Source organism: Cyprinodon tularosa, unplaced genomic scaffold (assembly GCF_016077235.1).
Source record: "Cyprinodon tularosa strain WSP-4 unplaced genomic scaffold, ASM1607723v1 ctg38, whole genome shotgun sequence".
In the NCBI taxonomy this organism is placed as follows: domain Eukaryota; kingdom Metazoa; phylum Chordata; class Actinopteri; order Cyprinodontiformes; family Cyprinodontidae; genus Cyprinodon; species Cyprinodon tularosa.
Genome location: NW_024039096.1, coordinates 2,273,199 through 2,294,100, shown reverse-complemented (window position 1 = coordinate 2,294,100; position 20,902 = coordinate 2,273,199). Strand labels below are relative to the sequence as shown.

Sequence of the window (20,902 nt, the reverse complement as noted above, 5' to 3'; positions counted from 1 at the left end):
CCTTGTAGCTGTATCCATCCATTTTGTGATAACTCCTTTGTTCTTTAAATTTGTTTTGCTTCTTTGTGCATGGAATGAAAAATCCAATATATAAATATAAAAGTCACATTAAACACAACTTTGGAATCTAAAACACAATAAAATCTCAAAACATAATGAATTAGGTCAACACAAAAAACAGACTTGGTGCGCAGTATAACCCGATTTGTCCTACAGTAGCTGTGCAAACCCCAGTCATATAAACTCTGCGGATAAGTATGGTTTAGATGCATTACGTGCCAAAATTATAAGTATGAATGCAGTTAGAGCCTGAAAGGTGTTAGGAATCCAGTTTGTGTGGGTTGTGTTTTTTGTGTTTTCTCCCTCCACCACCAGGTGGCGCCTGGTTCTCGTTGGCCCTTTCACACACATGCGGATGATTGCTTCATTACCTGAGGACTCTTAAGCTGCTGGCTGCCACTACCTCGAGTACCAGAGTGTTTGCAAGTTTTGGGTACTCTAGCCAAGCTGAGTTTTGCTGAGTCAAACTGAGTTTTTTTGTCTCCCTGAGTCTTAACCTTGTTGTTTTTGTGTTTGACTCTCGGCAGGAAGTCATCCTGCCAACTGGATCTTTGGGCCTTCTCCCCCTGGAAGGATCGTCTTGAGCTTCATACTGAGTTTGGGATGCAAATTGCAAGTTTTGGACCTTCTCCCCCCCGAAAGGATTGTTTTGAGTTTCACACTGAGCAGGGGATTCATCTCCACACTACCCGTTCAAGTACCTCAGGAAATCGAAGTGGCAGTCAGCTCCACCGCTCCTCAAGGAAAAAACTTTACCTGGGTAAACCCTGTCCGCCCTCCAAGGAGTCAGCCAATTTCAGGAACAACCCACACCGACTGGATTCTCTGAAGGACACCTTTTCTGGAAACGTGAGTCCAGTAGCTATTCAGTTTTTGCTAATCGTAGCTAAAATTTCCCACTGAGCCTGAACTAAACACTGAACGTCCCCTTTTCACTTTTCAGTCCTGGTTCACCAGCGTTCAGAGCAAAACTGGACCCATCTCGGCTTGTTTTCAATAAACCTGGTTTCTCTGAGTGGTTTCCTGCATGTGGGTCAGATCGCTAAAAAAGATCATGACAAAAGGGAGTGGAATTTCGTCATAACAACTGCGATTTAAAAGCATCTCTGACCGATAATTAAAGTTGCAGAAACTATAGAAATTATGGTGAAAATCAGCCCACAATTCAGGAAAAGTTAACCTTTTTTTTAACCTCAGATATTTCAAAATGACAATTTAAAGCCGCAGACATAATATGGATACTGTGAAACAAATACTTTTACTTATTATACGTCAGGATTTCATACCAGTCAATGCAAAGTCCTTTCACTGTGTATCTGACACACTTCAATAAAAAAAAAGGTATTTTTAAGAGAAAGTTGTGCATTCTGGGATTTCTGTAAAACATTTAGGGTCTGACATTGAGTAAAAAAACAGATTTGTATCCAACAGCGTAGTTCTGAATAGGATAATTATCTGTGTGGTCTTACAGTAAACAAGATTTTCTCTAAAAATAACCCTAGAAATAAAAGGCTTGTTTATGCCTGATTTTTATCTCCTCACAGAAAAAAAAGGGCCTTTTAAAACTTCTCAGAACGAGCGTTCTTATCATCTCCCTTTGGAATATCCAAAATAGCCCCAATTAAAGCAAGTGACTCAAAGATGCAGCATTCACCAGAAGTAGATTATTTAGGCCAGTTCGGTGTGCTGTAGGACCACCCACATAGCGATCAGATCTGACTCAGCAGTACTGTACACCGTGCTCCGCTAATCCTGACCCTTCTGATGAATATTTGGATGCCCACATCAGTGAATCCCACAGTAAATATTCCACCGTGACTCAGACACACAGTAACTTTTAATTCACAGCCATTAAATCTACAACATGGAGCTGAATTCAAGTGGGATAAAAGCAAACCTTAGTCTAGGTTTTTATGCATTTTTTTCTCCCACTTTTACACCAAACTCCACGGGGAGACTGTAATTGTATTGATTAGAGCGTGCAGTGTAATCTGCAGATAGATGTTGAAATAATTCCCTTTATACGTTTGAGCGGAGCGGTCCCAATCAATCATCTGGGCCGATAATCTCCGTGAGCTCGACACTTGACTGAGAACAAATAACTAATCAGTGATTACGGCTCATAACAATCAGGCGTAGAGATATCGCTGTGAGAACGAGGCGCTCGTTTATTTTAGACAATGCTGGATTAAATAAAGAAAACACAGCGTTGCTGCGTCAATATCCAAGAGACAGAGATGCATATCTATATACTGTACAAAAAAACCTGCGAGACATTTAATGTCTCCAATCTATCAAACAATTTTAAATGTAAGACTGGACTGTCTAGTTTCCTAATAGGTACAAACCAACCAAGTTCAAACCAGAAAGCATCAAATTAAAATACAGCTGCTATAAATGATTAATTTTAACTTTATTCTCGATTAAAAGACATTATATCTTCTGGTTCTGGAAAAAAAACGCCTCAAATATCACCTCATAATAATGTAAAGCTTGATATAGTTTACTGATTTTAAAATCAGCATTTTAAATTCCAAAGGCATGAATATTGATTTAATTTAAGTATATAAGTATATAATAATTTTGCAATATCAGCAAAAAAAAATGTGCAGAAATCTTACACATTTTGTTCATGTCTAAATAGAGCAACAGACTGTTTTACAATAAATAAGACAGATCGGTTTTAAAGATATTTTAGTGATTTCGTTTCCGTCTTTGCATCAAACAATTAAAATTTACAAGTAAAATAAAATAAATTAATTGAACTTTATTGATTTAAAAATGGAGAAAGGAACTCTCTGCATTTAACCCATACCTTTTGGGAAGCAGCGGGCTGCCGCTGTGCGGCGCCCGGGGAGCAATCGGGGGTTAAGCGTCTTGCTCAGAGAACAAAAGTGGCAGTCTGTGGGAGTGGGTTTTGAACTCACAACCTAAGGATTCCAAGCTCTATGCCTTATTAACCACTAGGCTGCCACTCCCCCATTTATTGTGGAAACAAATATCTTGACATACAATCATCGTTGCAACATTATGTCTACAAATATTACAGCTGCTGGGTACTGTTGGGATATGATGCTTGCAAGAACGAGGGACTTTTAATGTCCTGCTTTCCTGTTCTTAGCCCAGTTACAAAACTGTCTACTTTCAGAAGAGATTTGAGATGATTTCCTGAAATCCACCAAACCTAGAAAAACTAGAAAGAAATAATACACTGAGCTGCTGTCTTATGCTACGTTCACACCTAAAGCAGCAGAGGCAGCAGGAGCAGCTAGTTTACATGCAAAGTCAATGGTTGCTAAACGTCCCGCAGCGCGTTTTGAGCACCTGAAGCAGTGCGTCGTGAGCTTCAGAGCATCCGATGCGCTGAATGCGCTGCAAATGCAGCTCCTGCTGGAGTTGGAAAAATTTTACTTATGCTACTCGATGCGCCTCATCAACCAATCAGAGAAGCTGATCTGGAAGCTGCAGGGAGACAGACACAGCACTGCTGATGATACAGAGCGCTATGATCACTCCTCTGAAACAGCTTATCAATGGCTAAATTAACTTAAAATGCTGAAATCTGCAGGCAAAACATGTTGGCTTTTATTACCCTAACCCTGCAGTTTGGATTACAGTACATGAAAAAGAGGCGACCAGGCTAGAGGCTGCTGTTGAATGGGATTCCCAATGGCATTCCAATAAGGTCCAAAACAGTGGACTATCAACATTGCAAACATGTATTCAATTTAAAGAAATATTTTGTAAGTTTTTACTGTAAAATATCTTTAAAATATCCTTTTTATTTATGACTTAAACATTGTTTGCTGATTAGACTGACACCTCAGTAGTTGAGAGTGGATGCATCTGTAAGCCTGCAGCCTATTTTCCCTGAATGTGCTTCGGCTCAGAAGTTCCCTCGCCGTTTCTGTGGATGTGACGTAACGAGCGTCCATGTTGAATGGATCCAAACTGGCAAATGATCGAAGCGTCATATTCGACATGGATTTTACGTATACTCAGAAGCGTCCGGCATACAACTCAACTCAGACACCGATGGCAACTCAAGGTAAGGTTAAAAAAATAAATCCTTGTCAAGTGTAGCATTTTTTGCAATACGATATGCGTCACGATACTTCGGATCACAATACGATATCGAGACGACATTGCAATATTCCTATATATTGCTCTATTTATCCCAGCTTTAAAAATGAAATGTATAGAGCAGCTAAAGGTCTGCAGAGGTAGAAGAGGTAGCCCAATTTCCCTCATTGTTTTAGGTAAAAAAAATTTTTTTATTTTTAATTGATACATGGAACTTCGAAGATCAAGATCATAGCAGCCGAAAATTACAATGTTTGGCCAAATTGATTTTTTTCTTCACATTCCTAGTCAAGATTGAGAGCGAGCTTCACGAACCAGCAGATAAGCACTGCAGTTCTGCATTTTGGCCACAGGTGGCAGTATCATAAAAAAAAACTCTGTCATGCCTCTTTAATAATTAAAGTAAGAAAAAAGGTACCTTTTTAATTTTGGGAATTTTCATTTTATAATAAAATTTAAAAAAAGATTTAATAAATAAACCAGTAGTTCATTAGTTTTCTTTTATTTTAAAACAGAAAATCCAAAGAATGATTCACACACCAGTTTACCGTATATGTTTCGACTTAAATCGGCACTAGCTGCTTAATTAAATGGTAGAAATTATCGGTGTTGGGCATGTTACTTTGAAAAAGTAATTAGTTATAGTTACTAGTTACTTCTCCCAAAAAGTAACTGAGTTACTAACTGAGTTTCTCCACAATAAAAGTAACTAGTTACTAGTAAAAGTAACTATTGTGTAACTTTTGCGTTTCTCGCCCCCGTAACCCTCACCACCCAGCCCCCACCTTCTCGCGGTGTGTTTCAAAGCCAGCTGAATAGAGCGGACGACAAAGACAAGAACCTGCAGAGAGTTTTGCATTTATTGCAGCTCAACGTAAATGACATCGGGGGAACGCCATGTGAAGTTTTTTAACAGGGCATTCAGATCTGGTGAGTACCGTATTTTCACGACTATAAGGCGCACTTAAACGTCTTTTTTTTCCCTCAAAATGTGCGGTGCGCCCTTTGGTGCGGTGCGCCTTATGTGTGTTGTAACTGCGACTTTTGAGACCACCTCGTTGAGGAGATGATGAAAGAGTGGCTGAATGTAAGGAGACCAGGTGTTTTTTTCCACTCATCACCATCGCTGTTAATATGTAACTCCATGCGTGCCCATCTCACAGCTGATGTGAAAAACATGGGGAAACAGATTAACCCTGTGCTCGCTGTTCAACCGCTGGAGCTGGAAACCCGTTTCCAGCTCAAATTCCAATCTGGCGGCAGGGGGAAATGTAAAGGTTGTGGGTGGGAAGTCTAGCTCCCAGAATAAATAGGCCCAGCAGATCGACTCAGAGTTATTGAGATTTCAAGCTTGGCTTGGCTTGGCATACAACCTTGGCTGCAACAGACGAGCATGTGTTGTACAAGCTGTGCACAGGGACCAAAGAGAGTCCACCAAAGTTAATTCTGCTACTTGTAAATGAACTTTGTAACATTTGTATGCAAGAAAAGGCAATAAAGGAAGAACACATGAGACAGCATTGTGAGATGAAGAGACTAGGGCTGGTCCTTTTGTGACATAAATGTTACTCCAATACTAAAGGCATACTGTTTGTCATTCTCTAAGATTAAATTTTGAATGACATAAAAAGGCGAGACAAGACAAAATACAATTATTCTTTCTTTCATATAGTGAGCTTTGCAATATAAATGAGTCTGTTGGTGAATGGACAATAGAAATAGGCTCTGCCTTGCCTTGTTGGAAAAGCATGGTTATGACTTGTTCTCAGCTCAGGAACTAGGACCTCTATGATATCTGGTTGTTCAATAGGTTTGCCTAAATAAAAGATTTAGATATGACATATAAATATATTCCTGCAAAAAGGTATGATGTTGCAGGGGCAGGTACTGAAAAGTGCTTGGAACATGGTCTTGATGCCAGTTTGTTTCAGCCTTTATCCAGTCTTAATGTAGAAGGGCTGGTCATATCACAGGTTAGTTGCATTACAATAGGGACAGTTAGCAAGGCAGAGTGAATACACAAACTTGCAGAGGGGAGGGGGGCTTGCAGGAAAACTGAAAATCTCTGGGACATCTAGTGTTAAGTTAATTTAGGAGTAATCACAGCGCTGTGTCATCTGCGATGTGTCTGTCTCATGGCCAGCACGCAGGTTTGATTAATTTGTAGTAAATACATGAATAAAGCACAGTCATACTCAGTTTTGGGCCCGCTGTATTTTTAAAATACGCAGTAGAGCTATTTAAAGGTAGTAGAGGACATGTACCTGTATATAAAAAATGCGCCCTATAGTCCGGTGCGCCTTATGTGTGTGTTAAATACAGAAATGGGACACATAACTGAGACTGCGCCTTTTAGTACGGTGCGCCTTATGGTCGTGAAAATACGGTATATGAAATTAATAACTGGGGATGTCTAATTCTGAAATCCTGTGTGTTTGGGTTGTTATAGATACTGCAACATCTATCTATCCATCTATCTAGATCTATACTCTGTGTGTGACATAAAATATGGATCTCCATCCCTGCCACAAAGGCCATCAAATAATGTTTAAAATAAAAAATACAGTAGGTTGAAAAGGCAGAGTATCCATCCATCCATCCATCCATCCATCCATCCATCCATCCATCCATCCATCCATCCATATCTCTCATTTTCTCCATCTAGGCTATCATTTGATCGTTCACGCTCTCCATAGTTCTCCTGTGGCGCAAGCACAGGGCGACTGTTGCGCGCCTTTAGCGAGCATGCGCGTTTCCTGTCGCTTGTGCGGTGAATCGTGCCGCCTGCACTGTGCGGAGATGCAGGGGAAACCGTATCTGATGGGGAAACGCATCTCTAAATAATACCAGTATTTCCATGTGGAAAACGCTGTTTTGTTGCTGGAGTCCTCCTCATTCTCCATCTCTCTGTGTGTGCTGTACGTTAACACCCACCAGGAGAAACACCCACCTACCCAGCTGACAGACGGAATCTCACTATACATCAGCCAATCTCATCCTCCTCTCTCTCATGACAAGGCGCGCACGAGTCCTATCATGAAAAAAGGTTCATTGGGCGACCTGAATAACGCGCAGTAACGGGGTGTCTGCAATGGTAACTGCTTTATAGTTACAGTAAAAGTAATTAGTTAGATTACTCGTTACTAAAACAAGGTAACGGCGTTAGTAACGCCGTTACTTTCAATGCCGTTAGTCCCATCACTGGAAATTATTGATAAAGAAAACAAACATTAAAATATACTATATTAGCGGTTGATGCAGCTATATTGCAGTTTTAGCAATAAAAGGCGAGACAACAGCTAATTTCCTGCACACTAACTGGTAATGTGATCCTTTCAGAAGAGTTCTGGCAGCATCATCATTAGCTTAGCAATATGTTTTGTTGGATTTGTCCAAGTGTGACTTTATTTTAAATTAAATAAATAAATCTTAAATTTTAGCTGAGTTCTTTACTGTTTTTTTTTTCCAGGAACAGATTTGAGAGATTTTAGAGTGCTCCCTGCAGGAAAATAGAGAAACATGAAGATCAGGGTGTGATTAATTACCCATAAAACATTCATGGGAGGGAAAAAAAATATGACTAATGTCATCCTCATCATCCAGAGTGGGGTATGAATTGGTCGAGTGCTCCAACAACCTTATTTCTCACTGGGTTGTCTCACATTTAGTCTCAGCAGCAGCTCCTAAAATCTGTCAACCTCAAGCTGAATCACATGAACAGTTGTTGATGTTAATAAACAACATTAAAACAGGATTTTACGGGATCTTTCTGCATGTCTCGCATGTCTGGGATACAAACAAAACTGGATGACATGCCCGGATTTTCAGCTTTTAGTTTTTTAGTGCTTCACTGAGAAGCACTAAAGCAGGAGGGAAAGAGGACTCTAATATAGACTTAAGTTTTATTTATTCTAGTATATATCTTCCTTAATAATGGAAAATTCTAATTATACTAAATCTTATTTTATGTTGGGCTTCGTATGCACGGCGCCTTTACTGAGCAGGAGGAAAATGTTTTGAGGAGAAAACTTTCTGCTCCTTTCTGAAATGATTAAACTTTTTTTGTCCTTCAACACTGCAAAAAATCGGAATCTAGATAAGTTCAATTCAATTCAGTTTATTTATATAGCGCCAAATTCACAACACATGTCATCTCAAGGCACTTTACAGTTAAGTCATTTTTTCTTAAAATAAGTGCATTTGTTCTTGAATTGAGGAGGTAAAAGAGACATTTTGCCAATGGAACAAGACAATTTACATTAAAATAAGAAAACACAATTGCATTGTCTTATTTCAAGTGTATATTATCTAATTATCTTATTTTAAGAGTAAAATTACTCATTCCATTGGCAAACTATCTCATTTACCTGCTCAAATTAAGGGTGAATACACTTAATTTAAGAAATTTTTACTTATTTCTAGATAGTTTTTGCAGTGAAGATCGTTGTTTTTCATTTATTTCCAGCAAAAATAAATTATTTTGATCATTCTAATTCTAATCTAGGCTACGATTTACCGTTTGTAAGCTTTGAAATGCAATAAATAACTAATAATAATACAGAATTTTGAAGAATACAATGAGGACCACAAGAGAGAAAGACCAATATGAGGAAAAAATGGCAGAAATGATCAATGTGTTTCATACCAGCCTCAGGAATCAGTTTATAAGTCAACCCTTCAAGCATCCAAAGCCCCTCTGAGAGTCCTCACACCCACAGAGGGGATTGAATCAGAAACTCAATGATTCTCCTAAAAGGTCAGCGCCTTCATTGCATTTTTATTCAATTACAGCCTTGAGGTTGAATAATAAGTCCTCACCAGTCCACCGCTCAATCAGGAGCTGTGCAGGAGGGCAAAGAGAAGAAGCTGGAGGAGGGGGAGGGGGGGTGGTCACCGTGGATGATCAAAGTGCGGCGTCCCGCCGCGGTTCGCTCTCTGAGGCATTGCACTGCCATCACCGTTCTCCTCTCACCTCTGCCATTTCTGCCATGGGAGGCGTTCCGCGTGACGGCAGCACCGCACCGAGGCCGATGCCGTCAAGCTGTGCCCGATACGGCGCTGAGCTGAATTAATTAAAGGGTGAGAAAGCCGAAGCAGGCGAGCCCGAGTGCAATCTGGTGCTGAACCTCACTTGGGTAGACGGGAGGACTTGGAGGACGGCCGGTGCCGCGGGGCGCGCCGTCATTTGGTCAGATGAGGTGAAGCAGGAGCTGATTCTCCTTCAACTGCTGCATAAACTCACTGTTGGTTAATCTGAAGAATAAAACTGCTTACATTGTGAAGCATTGAAACGTGGTTTTTGTAGGTAGACATGATGTGAAAAGGACAGCAACATGCATCTTAATTGTTCATCTGGTTCTACACTGCAAAAAATGTAAATCTAAGTAAGTAAACATTTCTTAAAACAAGTGCATTTCTTCTTGAATTGAGCAGGTAAGTAAGACTCTTTTAGCCTGGGTGCCATTCCGAACTTAGTCCCGCCCACAAAGTTTGAGGTCGGGAAGTTCGGTCTGGCTCTGCTCCATAGTAGCGCGAGTATTATAGCCCACTGTCAGGCGATCCAATCAAATTGTCAGGGCGGGCTTTATACGATGATGGACAGATGACCAACAGTAATGTAATCAACCACGTGACCAATGCCCGCTTGGGTGACAACAATAATGGCTGCCGCTGGAGAGTTTAGGTGTGTAGATTCTGCTATTAGGTCTGTTCTAGAAGATATCGACAGCAAATTAATTTTAAAAGAGGAACAGAGAAACGCGATCAAGTCTCATCTTCTTATTATAGGCGTGCAACTGAACGCTTTGATTTTTGTGGACAACAACTATGCCTCGTAACATACGTCACGCACTCCGTTGCTCTTATTGGTTGTAGGTCTAACCAATTGAGTGCAGAGGCATTTTTTTTCCTGGTTCGTTCGAAACACGCCCCATAATCACAGCTCTATGGAGCAGCATCAGACTCATTCTGACTAGAATTGAGTAGGACTACGTCAGGCTAAGACTCTTTGCCAATGGAATAAGACAATTTACATTTAAAATAAGAAAAAAAGACTATAGTCTCTTACTTCAAGCGCATAATATCTCATTTATCTTAATTTAAGGGTAAAAATGCTCATTCCATTGGCAGATCATCTTATTTTCCTACTCAAATTTAAGGTAAATACACTGCAAAAAATAGAAATCTCAATAAGTTATTTTTTCTTAAAATAAGTGCGTTTTTTCTTGAATTGAGGAGGTAAGTAAGACACTTTGCCAATGGAACAAGACAATTTCCTTTTAAAATAAGAAAAAACTATTTTATCGTCTTATTTCAAGAAAATATTATCTATCTTATTTTAAGAGTAAAAATACTCATTCCATTGGCAGATCATCTTATTTACCTGCTCAAATTAAGGGTAAATATACTTAATTTAATAATTATTTTAATTATTTCTGGACTGTTTTTGCAGTGTACACTTGTTTAAAGACATTTTTACTAACTTTCAGAACGTTTTTGCAGTGTAAGCAGCTTGATTCTCCTATGCTCTTAGTTGGTTGCATATGCAGCGTGCAGAAGGTGGCGATTCGACTTCATTTTCCTGCAGATATTTTCCTCTATTCTAGATCTTTTTGTTATAATTCAATGCATGAATGCCTACGGACCTCGTTGGGGTTTCATAAGCTTCCAGCTGGAGTCTGGAGTTTCTATGAGTCACCCACACAGACTATGTTTGTTTTCTGATTTAGAAGAGCTAGACAGTTGAATCATTTGATTTGCTTTAATTATTCACATCAATTTAAGGCTTCAGAGGTTGGTATGGTAACACACAAGCATGAGAGGAATCACCGACATGTATGCAAAAGTTGAACCCATAGTTTTGCAGTTTGCCGTTTTTCTCAGATTTTATAAAAAAATTGCATTTTTTTTTAAACATTTCCTACGTAAGCGGATTGCGTTCCAGTCGAACAGCCTCCGCATGTAGGTTAAACAAATATACAGGAGGTGGAATAACGCAGTAAAAGCCTGGTGAAATATCTAAAGCCAAATAATGACGTGCGACAGCGCAGCAAAGAGACCTCTGCCTGTATCGGCCGTTAGACATGAGAATAGAGCAAATGAGACAGCACAGCAAATCATTAATCAGGTTATTCTTGGCTGTCAACAACAGCGGTACGTACACAGGTGTTTACACCCACACCCACACACACTGTGGCTCTGAAAAATTCACTTTGATTCCCACAGATGAAAGCACAGCTATGGAGTCAGGCTGTCATGAACCATTATAGTAAAAAAAAAATGAAAACAACCAGGAAAAGTCAAGAGGTAGAAAAAAAGGAGCAAGTTTTGACCTGCTAACACTGACTGGTTCTGAATTTTAAATATTGACTTGAAACTCTTTAAAAGCAGCTTTTCTATAAATCTCTTTTTATTTGCTAGATTGAAGGAAAACGATGCAGCATTTCTTATCAGCTTTGCTGCCCCTTAAGACAATATGAATCATTCTGTATGATGTCAAAATCACACTCCCTGTGGCATCTTAGGATTGATCTGAAGAAGCTGAGAGTCTGGTGCGCCCTAGTGGCGACTCCTGGATCCACGTTCTTTACTCCCACCAATAAAACAGAGCCTTGCAAATATTTACATTCTAGATAAGTCAGTTTTTCTTAAAATAAGCGAATTTTTCTTGGATTAAGGAGGTAAAACAGACCTTTTTGCCAATGGAACAACACAGTTTACACTTAAAATAAGAAAACACAATTGCATTGTCTTATTTCAAGTTCATATTTTCTGAATATCTAATTTTAAGAGTAAAAATACCCATTTCATTGGCAAACCATCTCATTTACCTACTCAAATTAGGGATAAATACACTTAATTTGAGAAATCTTTATTTATTTCTAGATCGTTTTTCCAGTGTAAAAACCTCAGGAAATGCAGCAAACTTCTATCTTTGACCATAAAAACCCTCTGAAAGGTGCTGCACTCTGTGTGTTTTAGTCAAGCTTAGGATAATCTACTTTTATCTTGTGGATATTATTAAGTCATATGAAAAATTTCAGGAATGTTGCAGTTTCTAAAGCAGGGGTCACCAACGCGGTGCCCTCAAGGACCACATGGGGGGCCCTCAGAGTCTTCTAAATAAAGAACAGCTCACCAGTGGGCTAAGTTTGAAAGGTTATTTTATTCTGTTGCTCTTCTTTTTAATCATTTATAGAGATTTCAAAAATGACAATGTCTAAAAAGACTTAGAAATGAACAGAAACTATAAAAATAACTTGATAATGTACAAAGTTTAGGCTAACGCTAACCCTTGCAGCTAAGCCTTTCAGAGATTTATAGTAAACATTTCTTAAATCAAGTGTATTTACCCTTAATTTGAGCAGGTAAATAAGATAGTTCGAGTAGTTGTACACTAAAAATAAGTTAATTAGATAATATGCACTTGAAATAAGACAATGCAATTGATTTTTCTTATTCCAAATGTAAATTGTCTTATTCCATTGGCAAAGTGTCTCATTTATATCCTCAAATCAGGATAAAATGCACTTATTATAAGAAAAAATGACTTATTCAGATTTACATTTTTTGCAGTGCAATCGTTTTGGTATAGACTGAGCTGCAAGTTTAACAAAGAGGACAGGAAAATTACTTTAAAAAAATACAAATTCATGCCACACTTTTGAGATTTTTTTTTCTTCCTAAAAACGCTGAAATCCAATAATTATTTTACCTTTAATTCCCGATCGTGCTTTCAGTCAGTTTATCAGATAAGATCCCATTAAAGACCATGAAGGTTTGTGGTTGTAAATCATTAAATATTTCAGGCCCTGCATGCGGAGGCCCCGCTGGCTCCGGATGAGCCCTGACCGTTGATACTTCATTTCATAATGTGAAATTTGATCTGATGTGAGGCTTTGGATGGGCTCTGCTCATTAGTTGTACCAAACCCACAACCTTCCCTGATATAATAGCAGTAGAAACATGACACAGCCTCATAATCCGGCTAATGGGGAGACGGCAGGGAGCCATTTTTTCCCCACATTCTCTGAATGTCAAAGATGAGCGTGGAAGAAAACGATTAGGGCGAGCGAATGAAGGAGGACGGAGCTGACCACAACTTGTAGTCCATCAGCTGTTCTTTATGATGGAAATTAGATTAGACATTAGCAATTAAAAGAAATGGAAATCTGTAGTGTCGACAACAAGCTTTATTATCCTCCTCAGCCTTATGTTTACTGCTCATTAACAACATGCCCCTTCTTACCAACTGGATGCCTAAAACCTCACAAGATCTTTCTGGAATCAGTTTGCTGGGCTCTGATTTAGCTCTGCACCCACAGAGGCGCGCTAGGAGGAGGCGGATGAAGCGTAATGAGACTTTGGGGGAGGACAGTTACAGAGAAGGCATTCAAGACTGGAGCTGAACCCAACTTAGCCCACATTTATGTTGACTGTAATCGTCCCGCCGGCTTTACCTGTTAGCTTCTTCACCGACTGCAGCCTGACACCGATGGCCTGGTGGGCGAGTAGCGGGGAGGAGGGCAGAGAGCGTGACACGCCCTCCATCATGCGAATGTGCTGCATGCCCTCGGTCATGGAGAGCGGGGGCACGGCGTAGTCTCCCTCGAAGGCACAGTCGCTGTCTATGCTGCCACCTTCAGAACCGGAGAAGGAAAGATGTCTGAATAGAGTATTAAAAATACATTATGCTGTGATGGCGTGGGGAGAATAGAGATCAGTATCTGCAGCAAAAACTGAAAAATGCTGAGAACAAACAGAGATAAGTGAGAAAATGACTATTGTTTTTTTAATCTAGCAAAGGATTTAAAGTATAAATCAGAATCCTAATTGTGCAGTTTCCTCCTTATGTCTTTAGCTGCAGTTTAAATTATGCCATTTAAAAGAGGAAGCTTCACCAGCGGATTGAACCGGGACCCCGATATCAGTGCATCATCTGTATTGAGTGTAACGGCCAGCATGACCTAAAAGCAGGAACAGCCCTGCAGGCAACACGTGCAGTTTGCTTTTGCTTTTACAAACAACAGGCTGTGCAACCTCTAATCTCACTCAGAAACAATACTCCACATTTCATGCATAATAAAGGGGCATTTTCTAACCACATGAAAATGTGTTTAGAAAGATCAAAAAAAGAGCAAAGTCACGACCATGTGAGTATTTCACCAGAAAGCTTTCACAATGAGCAGTAATTGCAGGGTTTAAACAGCCATTCTGTATCTTTAATCCACTCTGTTTTGCTTCTAAAAGCATAAATCATAACAATTCACCATTTGTAGAAGGTTGAGCATGCATATTATTCTGTTTTATAGGACCTTAATCATGAGGCAGTTTGTGGCTTTAGATCCCTGCAGACACGCCTGCAAAAGCAAGCGGTCAAGCTACAGTTTCACATCATGCAGTAGCTGCAGCAGTGAGACAAGAAGTCATTATCAAACACCGGTTTGTGACAAGTCCCCAGAGAGAGTCTGGATCAGCTGCTGCACAAGTGAAAAGCTTTTGGTGTCAGCATCAAAACACACACGCAGGCATGGCATGGTGGCTGTGATGGTGCTGGATCGGCTCCAGTCATTCACTGGGAGCGGGAAAAATGGGAAAACAACAGCCCAGAGCCGCGGTTACGACCCAGAGTATGAAAATTACCCACATGTATGCAGACTCTGCGGGGAAACACGGTATTCTGGTTGCAATTATTGCTAGTCCAGATCCGACTACATATTTGTTCAACCCATAAAAAATGTAGAGAACTTTCATTTGACTCTATTATCAACCAATTACTCACCACAGAAGCTAAAAATGCAACGTTTTACATTAAAGACAACAAAGCAATAAAAAAGGACGTAGAAATGAATGGGTTGATTGGTATTTTATCTATAATGTTATGATTAACTGACTCTAATCGGCCGGAGGGACATTAAAGATCAGTCCTGGTGGGTCTCATGAACAATAACACTCTTCAGTGTGAAAGTTATTACTGATGGAACAAGAATCCAAACTTTACTTGTAAGGTTTAAAGCCATAGCTACAGCTTTTTTTTACAAGGATGATTTTTTATTTTTATACTGTTTTCATATCTAGAATAGTGCAGAATAATAGTATTCATTTTACAAAATACACCAAAAAAAAAAAAAAACAGACAACGTAATTAATTGGGCATTCCGAAAAAGAAAATAAAAAAAACAATCCACTGGACTTAGTTTCCAAGTTTGAAGATGTTTTGCTTCCCATCCAGGAAGCTTCTTCTTTTTTTTTTTTTATTGAAATTGAATTGGAATTGAAAAGCTTCCTGGATGGGAAGCGAAACGTCTTCAAACTTCGAAAAAAGTCCAGTGGATTTTATTTTTTTTTAAATATTTTTTCGAAATGACCTGGATAACTGAGAATCTTCACCAGCAATTAAATGTTTTGTAAATTTTGACGGTTCTGAATTATGTCAATATTTATCCATGGTTACCATGCCAACGGCAATACAAAGGCTACGTTTATAACTCGTCGCTATCACATTTAAAATGTAAAGTTTCAAAGAAAAAAACTGTAGGAGCCAATTATTTTTTGTTAATAATTAAAGTATTTTTTGTGGATAATCTAGCTAAGTGTATTCTACTTCATTGTTTGACATATCTTATGAGTTTATGTTTTTTGGTTATTTAGTTAGGTTCTTTTGTTTTTGTTTAGTAATGATTAACTTGGTTAAATTAATTTAATAAATAGGCTGTCAATGGTAGGACCAGCATGCAGAGGCGTAGCTAGAACATTTTTATAAGGGTGGCCAGGCAATAACCAATGTACACTCAGGGGGGCCAAAAGTGGATAGGCACCAGAACCTCAGGGTCAGTCTACACTGTTCCAACAGGAAAATTAACCAGCAAAACATCCATATTTTCTAAATAAAGACAAACTATACTTTCCTACAGCCTTTGCTAACAATTACCCCTTGCTCACACTGGCTCCGGTGCGGTTACCGAGCCGACGGAGACCGCAACTCCCGCACACCCCCTCTCACACCGCCCTTTTGACTACGGTGCGGTGCGGCTCTGCGGCTCCGGCAACAGGTCCGGAGATTTAACAGAAGTTCACTTGAGTTCACGTAACTTCACGCGATAACACGGCCCAAATAAGGATATTTGCGAGAGCTTGTTGCGGAGGGCTCCGGCACGCCGCAAGGATAGCTTTCTTGCGGAATTTTCTGCAGCGCCGGAGTGTCTCGGTAACCGCAGCCGGACAGCTCAGCAGCCAGTGAGAGAGGTTTACGTCTTTTTAATGACTTGGAATCACTGCGGCGCCGCACCCACCGCACCGCAACGGTAAGACCGGAGTCTGTGTGAGCCGGGGGTTAGACACATACATTTTATCAGTGCTTTCAAAATAAAAGGTATTATGGATAAAATTCTTTCAGTTTTGAGTTCTGGTGCGTAAATCTTTATCATCGTCATTTCTTACCTACTTGTATCAATAAACATTTTGCATAAAGTTGATATTTACAAGCACTAATATCTACATAAATTGATTATTTGATAAGTTTTTATTAAAATTGTTATTTATCTATGATTTCACTAAAGACTTAGACGACGCGCAGATGCATAATTTTCTCTTTACCCCAAGTTAGATAAAATCTAGTTCTGAAAAGAGCATGAATTCTGCATTTATCATCTTTGATGTTAGTATATTGATGTGTATAAGTAACCACAAAAAATCTTGTATTACTGTATTACTGCTGCCACCAAGAGATCTGAAGGAATTTACCTGGAACATTTTTTCTTTTGCCTGCGTAAATTACTTGGTGCATCTGTAGCCTTTGTGGACCTTTTCTTTGTGTCATTAAAGCTGTGCCACAACAAAAACTATTAAAACAGAAGCTTATTTTTCAGTTAGTGCTAACAGCTAACAACAGGAGGTTTTAGCAGTTGCAGATTTAGCAGATGCGGTGGAATTCGGTAGCCATTTGGTTTTCATAACTTAAATACTAATAGCTTTAAAACCTTCTGGAAAGATTTAATCCTGATACTTTAACTAGGCAGTGGGATTTGGACCCAACAGGAACCAACTACCTACAATGGATCATTTTGGTTACGGAATTTTTCTAGACCTTTAGAAATCTTACAGGTAAGGATGTCAGTAATTATGATTACAATACTAAAATGTTCACTTTAATACATTCAAAAGTTAACTTTGTAAAAAGCTATAAACTCTGTTTAACACTGTATGCCCCATTTTTGCAAATGTTACTTTTTAGTCAAATATCAAGACAACAACATAGTTATTTTAATGATAATGTTAAAGGAAAATAAAACCTGCATTAGTTTAGAAACTTAGTTTAAAAACTAGGTTTTATTTCTACAGATGGATTTTTCACACAACTATGATTTCATTTTTCAAAAGGTTATTGCAATATTATACAATATCCCGCAGCAAATACACAGTTTTATGTTCAGTTAATGTAAAAAACACAAAGAAAATGTTGAAAGGAATAAAATTAAAATCTAAACCTGCAGTGAATTTTATTTATAAACAAACAAGTTGAAATATAGCGCTGTGAAATGTTCTGATTTGGGGCAAAGATTACATGACTGGAGTGGGAAAACCTGCAGCTCAGCAATAAAATCTAAAGAACCGAAGCGCTGAAGGGAAAACCAGGATGTTTTATTTTAGATCAGGATCAAGAGACGTGCAGAAGGGCCACTCCACGCCTCCAAATAAATGCAAAAACACCTACTCATCAAGGTGCTTAGTTCAAAATATGCAGAGGAGGGGGAACAGGGCTGCACAAGATCTTTATTGCGCACAAAATTTCCAGGAGAGGCCAGACGTTTAGACCTCTGCAATAAACAGCCTGTTTCCCAGGGAAGAAGCTTAGATTTACAGACAGAATTACAGGAACATAAAATTCATGCAGTTCTGTCGCTATAAGTATAACTTCATTTTCAGCGGTCGTAAACTCCTTTGCTATAAAGCTGAGTAAAATACAACCCAGTAAACCAAAACTCAATGAGATTCTTCAGCGCAGATATCAAAGGAGCAGAAATGGGAATGAGGAAAGAATGATGAGGAGGAAAACAGGAAGGAAATGACTAAAAAGAAACTGTTTACCTTGGCCGATGTGGCTCAGATGAGGGTCCAGACTGGGTGAGCGAGGGTCTCCAAAGTCATCGCTCCCACCATCTGCAGACGAGGAGCAGAGAGAGAAAGACAGGGAGTGAGCCCGAGTGTGCGGAAAGCACGGCGAAGACGTCCGAGCCAGGAGGACGGCCACATCTTCATCCCCGATCAGCCAGGTGTGGGATCGGAGAACGCCCAGCAGGCTGCTGACGCACAAACTCTCAACACCCTTCTTCCTCGGCCCCAAACGGCCCCTCATTGTGGCAAAAGGGGACCTGGAGGCCATGCTCCACTTTTTCTGGCTGCCCATGCTCCCACTAAAACAAACTCAGGGAGGCTCTACGTGTGGGCTGGGGTCGCTCATGTAGATAAAAGAAAAGCAGTTTACATTACAGCCGCTCATGCATACAGCTGTGATGGAGCTGCAGTCAAAGGGCTCAATAGGCTCTAAGGTTCACTGGAAGAGAACCAGCACTGAAAAAAAAAATGGGCGTTTCTCTGCACTGATACACATCATAGGATAGGAGGATCAATCGGACCTAACAGAGCAAAGAGGCAGATTGGATCATAGAGGAAGGTTTCATTACAAATTACTTTTTTTTAGCTTATTTTAAAACAATATGGAGACCATAAAGATAAAATACATGTAAAGATAAAGAAAATGTGCACAGAAAAATCAAAGGTCAATGAAAAACTTCCACAAAACACATCACAGGTCAGGATACTTTACCACAGAGGTGATTTTAGCCTATTTTTGGGGGTGCTGAAGCAATCCTAATTTGAATCAAAGCCCCCCTGAGTTGTTTTTTTTTTTTTATACTGTATGCGCTTTTTACGATAAAAAACAAACAAAACAAAAAAAAACAAATACTGCACAGTATTTGGTTATTTAGCCCCTATGTTCTGGTTCATTATAAATAATAATAAACTAACAAAAAACAAATAAACAAGCCTGAAGCAGGTCCTTTACTAAAATGTTGAGCAACGCTTTGAGGAAAATTATGCATTCAAGTGTTTTCTGAAATGTTCAGTCAGATTTCTGCACCTACTGATGGTGTGTTGGTGAAATGCTCACCAGATATACATCCGGGTCATCCTTCATTTTATTTAGTAAATAATACCTAACATGTTTTCCCTCCCTGAAAATATTAAACGTACTAAAATATGATGTGTTAAATGTCAGTAATGTATTTCCTTAGAGAATAAATGCATTCAAATCCTTTCAGTTTTATTACTCGTCTCTGCCCAATCTGAACCGGAAATGGGATCCTGCGCTACTTCCGATGGCTAATTTCTTTTGGCTTTGGATTTAAACATAAATCTAATCTTTTTGAGTTTTATGTTTTCGTTTCTTTTTAACCTTATGATATATAGTGCCTAATCTAAAGAAAGAAGCAACTAAAATTCAGATAAACATGGTTTAATCATAATTTGCCGGACTGCTCTGAGCATATCTGATATGGATGGAACGGTTTATGAAAACCGTCCGAACAGTTCGGTTCAACTGTCTCGGTTCGGTTCGCGCATGTTGCGATCGGTTCGTGCGCGGTTCCTTTTTCTCATAGGCGAAGCGTTTACACTCCAGAGCAGAAGGTGGCGGTACTGCGACCGAAGCCAACCACCAGTAGTAAACAAGAAGAAGAAGCGAAGCAGCGTAGCCGGGTGTAGCAGAAAAAAATCAGTTGTTATGGAGAATTGTGTGGGTATGGCGAGTGGGAAAGAACAGGAGTTGGAAGACGCGCCAGCAGCACTTTATAGGTCTGCTGTATGGGACCGCTTTGCATTTAGAGTGACCTACGATGACGGCGGAAAGAAAGTTTTGGATAAAAGTGCAACAGTGTGAAAGCATTGTGCAACACGTTTTGTTTATGCTAACAGCAACATGACCAACATGTCAGGCTAACAATCAACATATACCGAACCGAAAACAGTGACCACGAAACCGTGAACCGAACCGAACCGTGGATTTTGTGAACCGTTCCACCCCTGATATCTGATGATGTCAGAGAAGCAGTTTAACGAAGAAAAAGTAAAAAGCATAAAAATTTTCTCACAAAATTCATAGAACATTTTGTAAAGATGTGTATTAGTATTCTTTAGTGAGTTAAATATAGAAAATAAGTAGTTTCAGTGCCACAATTACATTACTTATTGACACCCGTATGTATATCTGTTTGCGCATGCGCAGGACGGATCGTGCTTCCGGGACGGATCGGGTAGTAACAGCTGTCCATAGCGTTCCTTGACAGTGTCGTTTCCAAGTCACCAATTTAGTGCTACTTGGTCCCAATGGAATTTCCCATTGGGAACCTACTAGCATTAAGTTGCTAACTGGTTAGCAAGATGCTTCCGGGACACCAGCCACAACCAAACTTGCTTGCAAACCTTCCGCCACAACAATCCCGCCCCCTTGATAATCGACCAATCATGTTCACTTTATTCACTCGTGTAAAGTCGGAAATGCAACCGTTGGAACTGCCTTTTCCATACGACTTCAAAACTAAAACTTAATATCAGTATTTAAATTTACTGGATCATAAGTAAATCGTTAATATTATTTTCAGTTTCTTGTTATTTGAATTTACAATCCATTTTATGATTGCCACTCTAAAGAGGGGGAGGTGTAGAAGGGGGAGCAGAGGAGCAAGGTTTGTGCAAAGTGAAC

At 39.5% G+C, this 20,902-nt stretch overlaps 1 protein-coding gene across 8 annotated transcripts in view; it reads right to left on the bottom strand.

The window, feature by feature from the left end:
* tanc2b (tetratricopeptide repeat, ankyrin repeat and coiled-coil containing 2b) overlaps positions 1-20,902 on the bottom strand; it is a 251,316-nt gene that overhangs the window by 155,671 nt on the left and 74,743 nt on the right. For 4 of the 8 annotated variants that reach the window (XM_038296908.1, XM_038296909.1, XM_038296919.1 and 1 more), the window contains exons 1-2: positions 18,229-18,626; positions 13,602-13,781 (exon numbers count right to left, since the gene is read on the bottom strand). In XM_038296908.1, the coding sequence (XP_038152836.1) occupies positions 13,602-13,781; positions 18,229-18,547 (499 nt within the window). In that variant the 5' untranslated portion in view covers positions 18,548-18,626. Of the gene's footprint in view, positions 1-13,601; positions 13,782-18,228; positions 18,628-20,902 lie in introns of those variants that run through there. The other 4 variants (XM_038296912.1, XM_038296913.1, XM_038296907.1 and 1 more) reach the window with 2 other exon arrangements.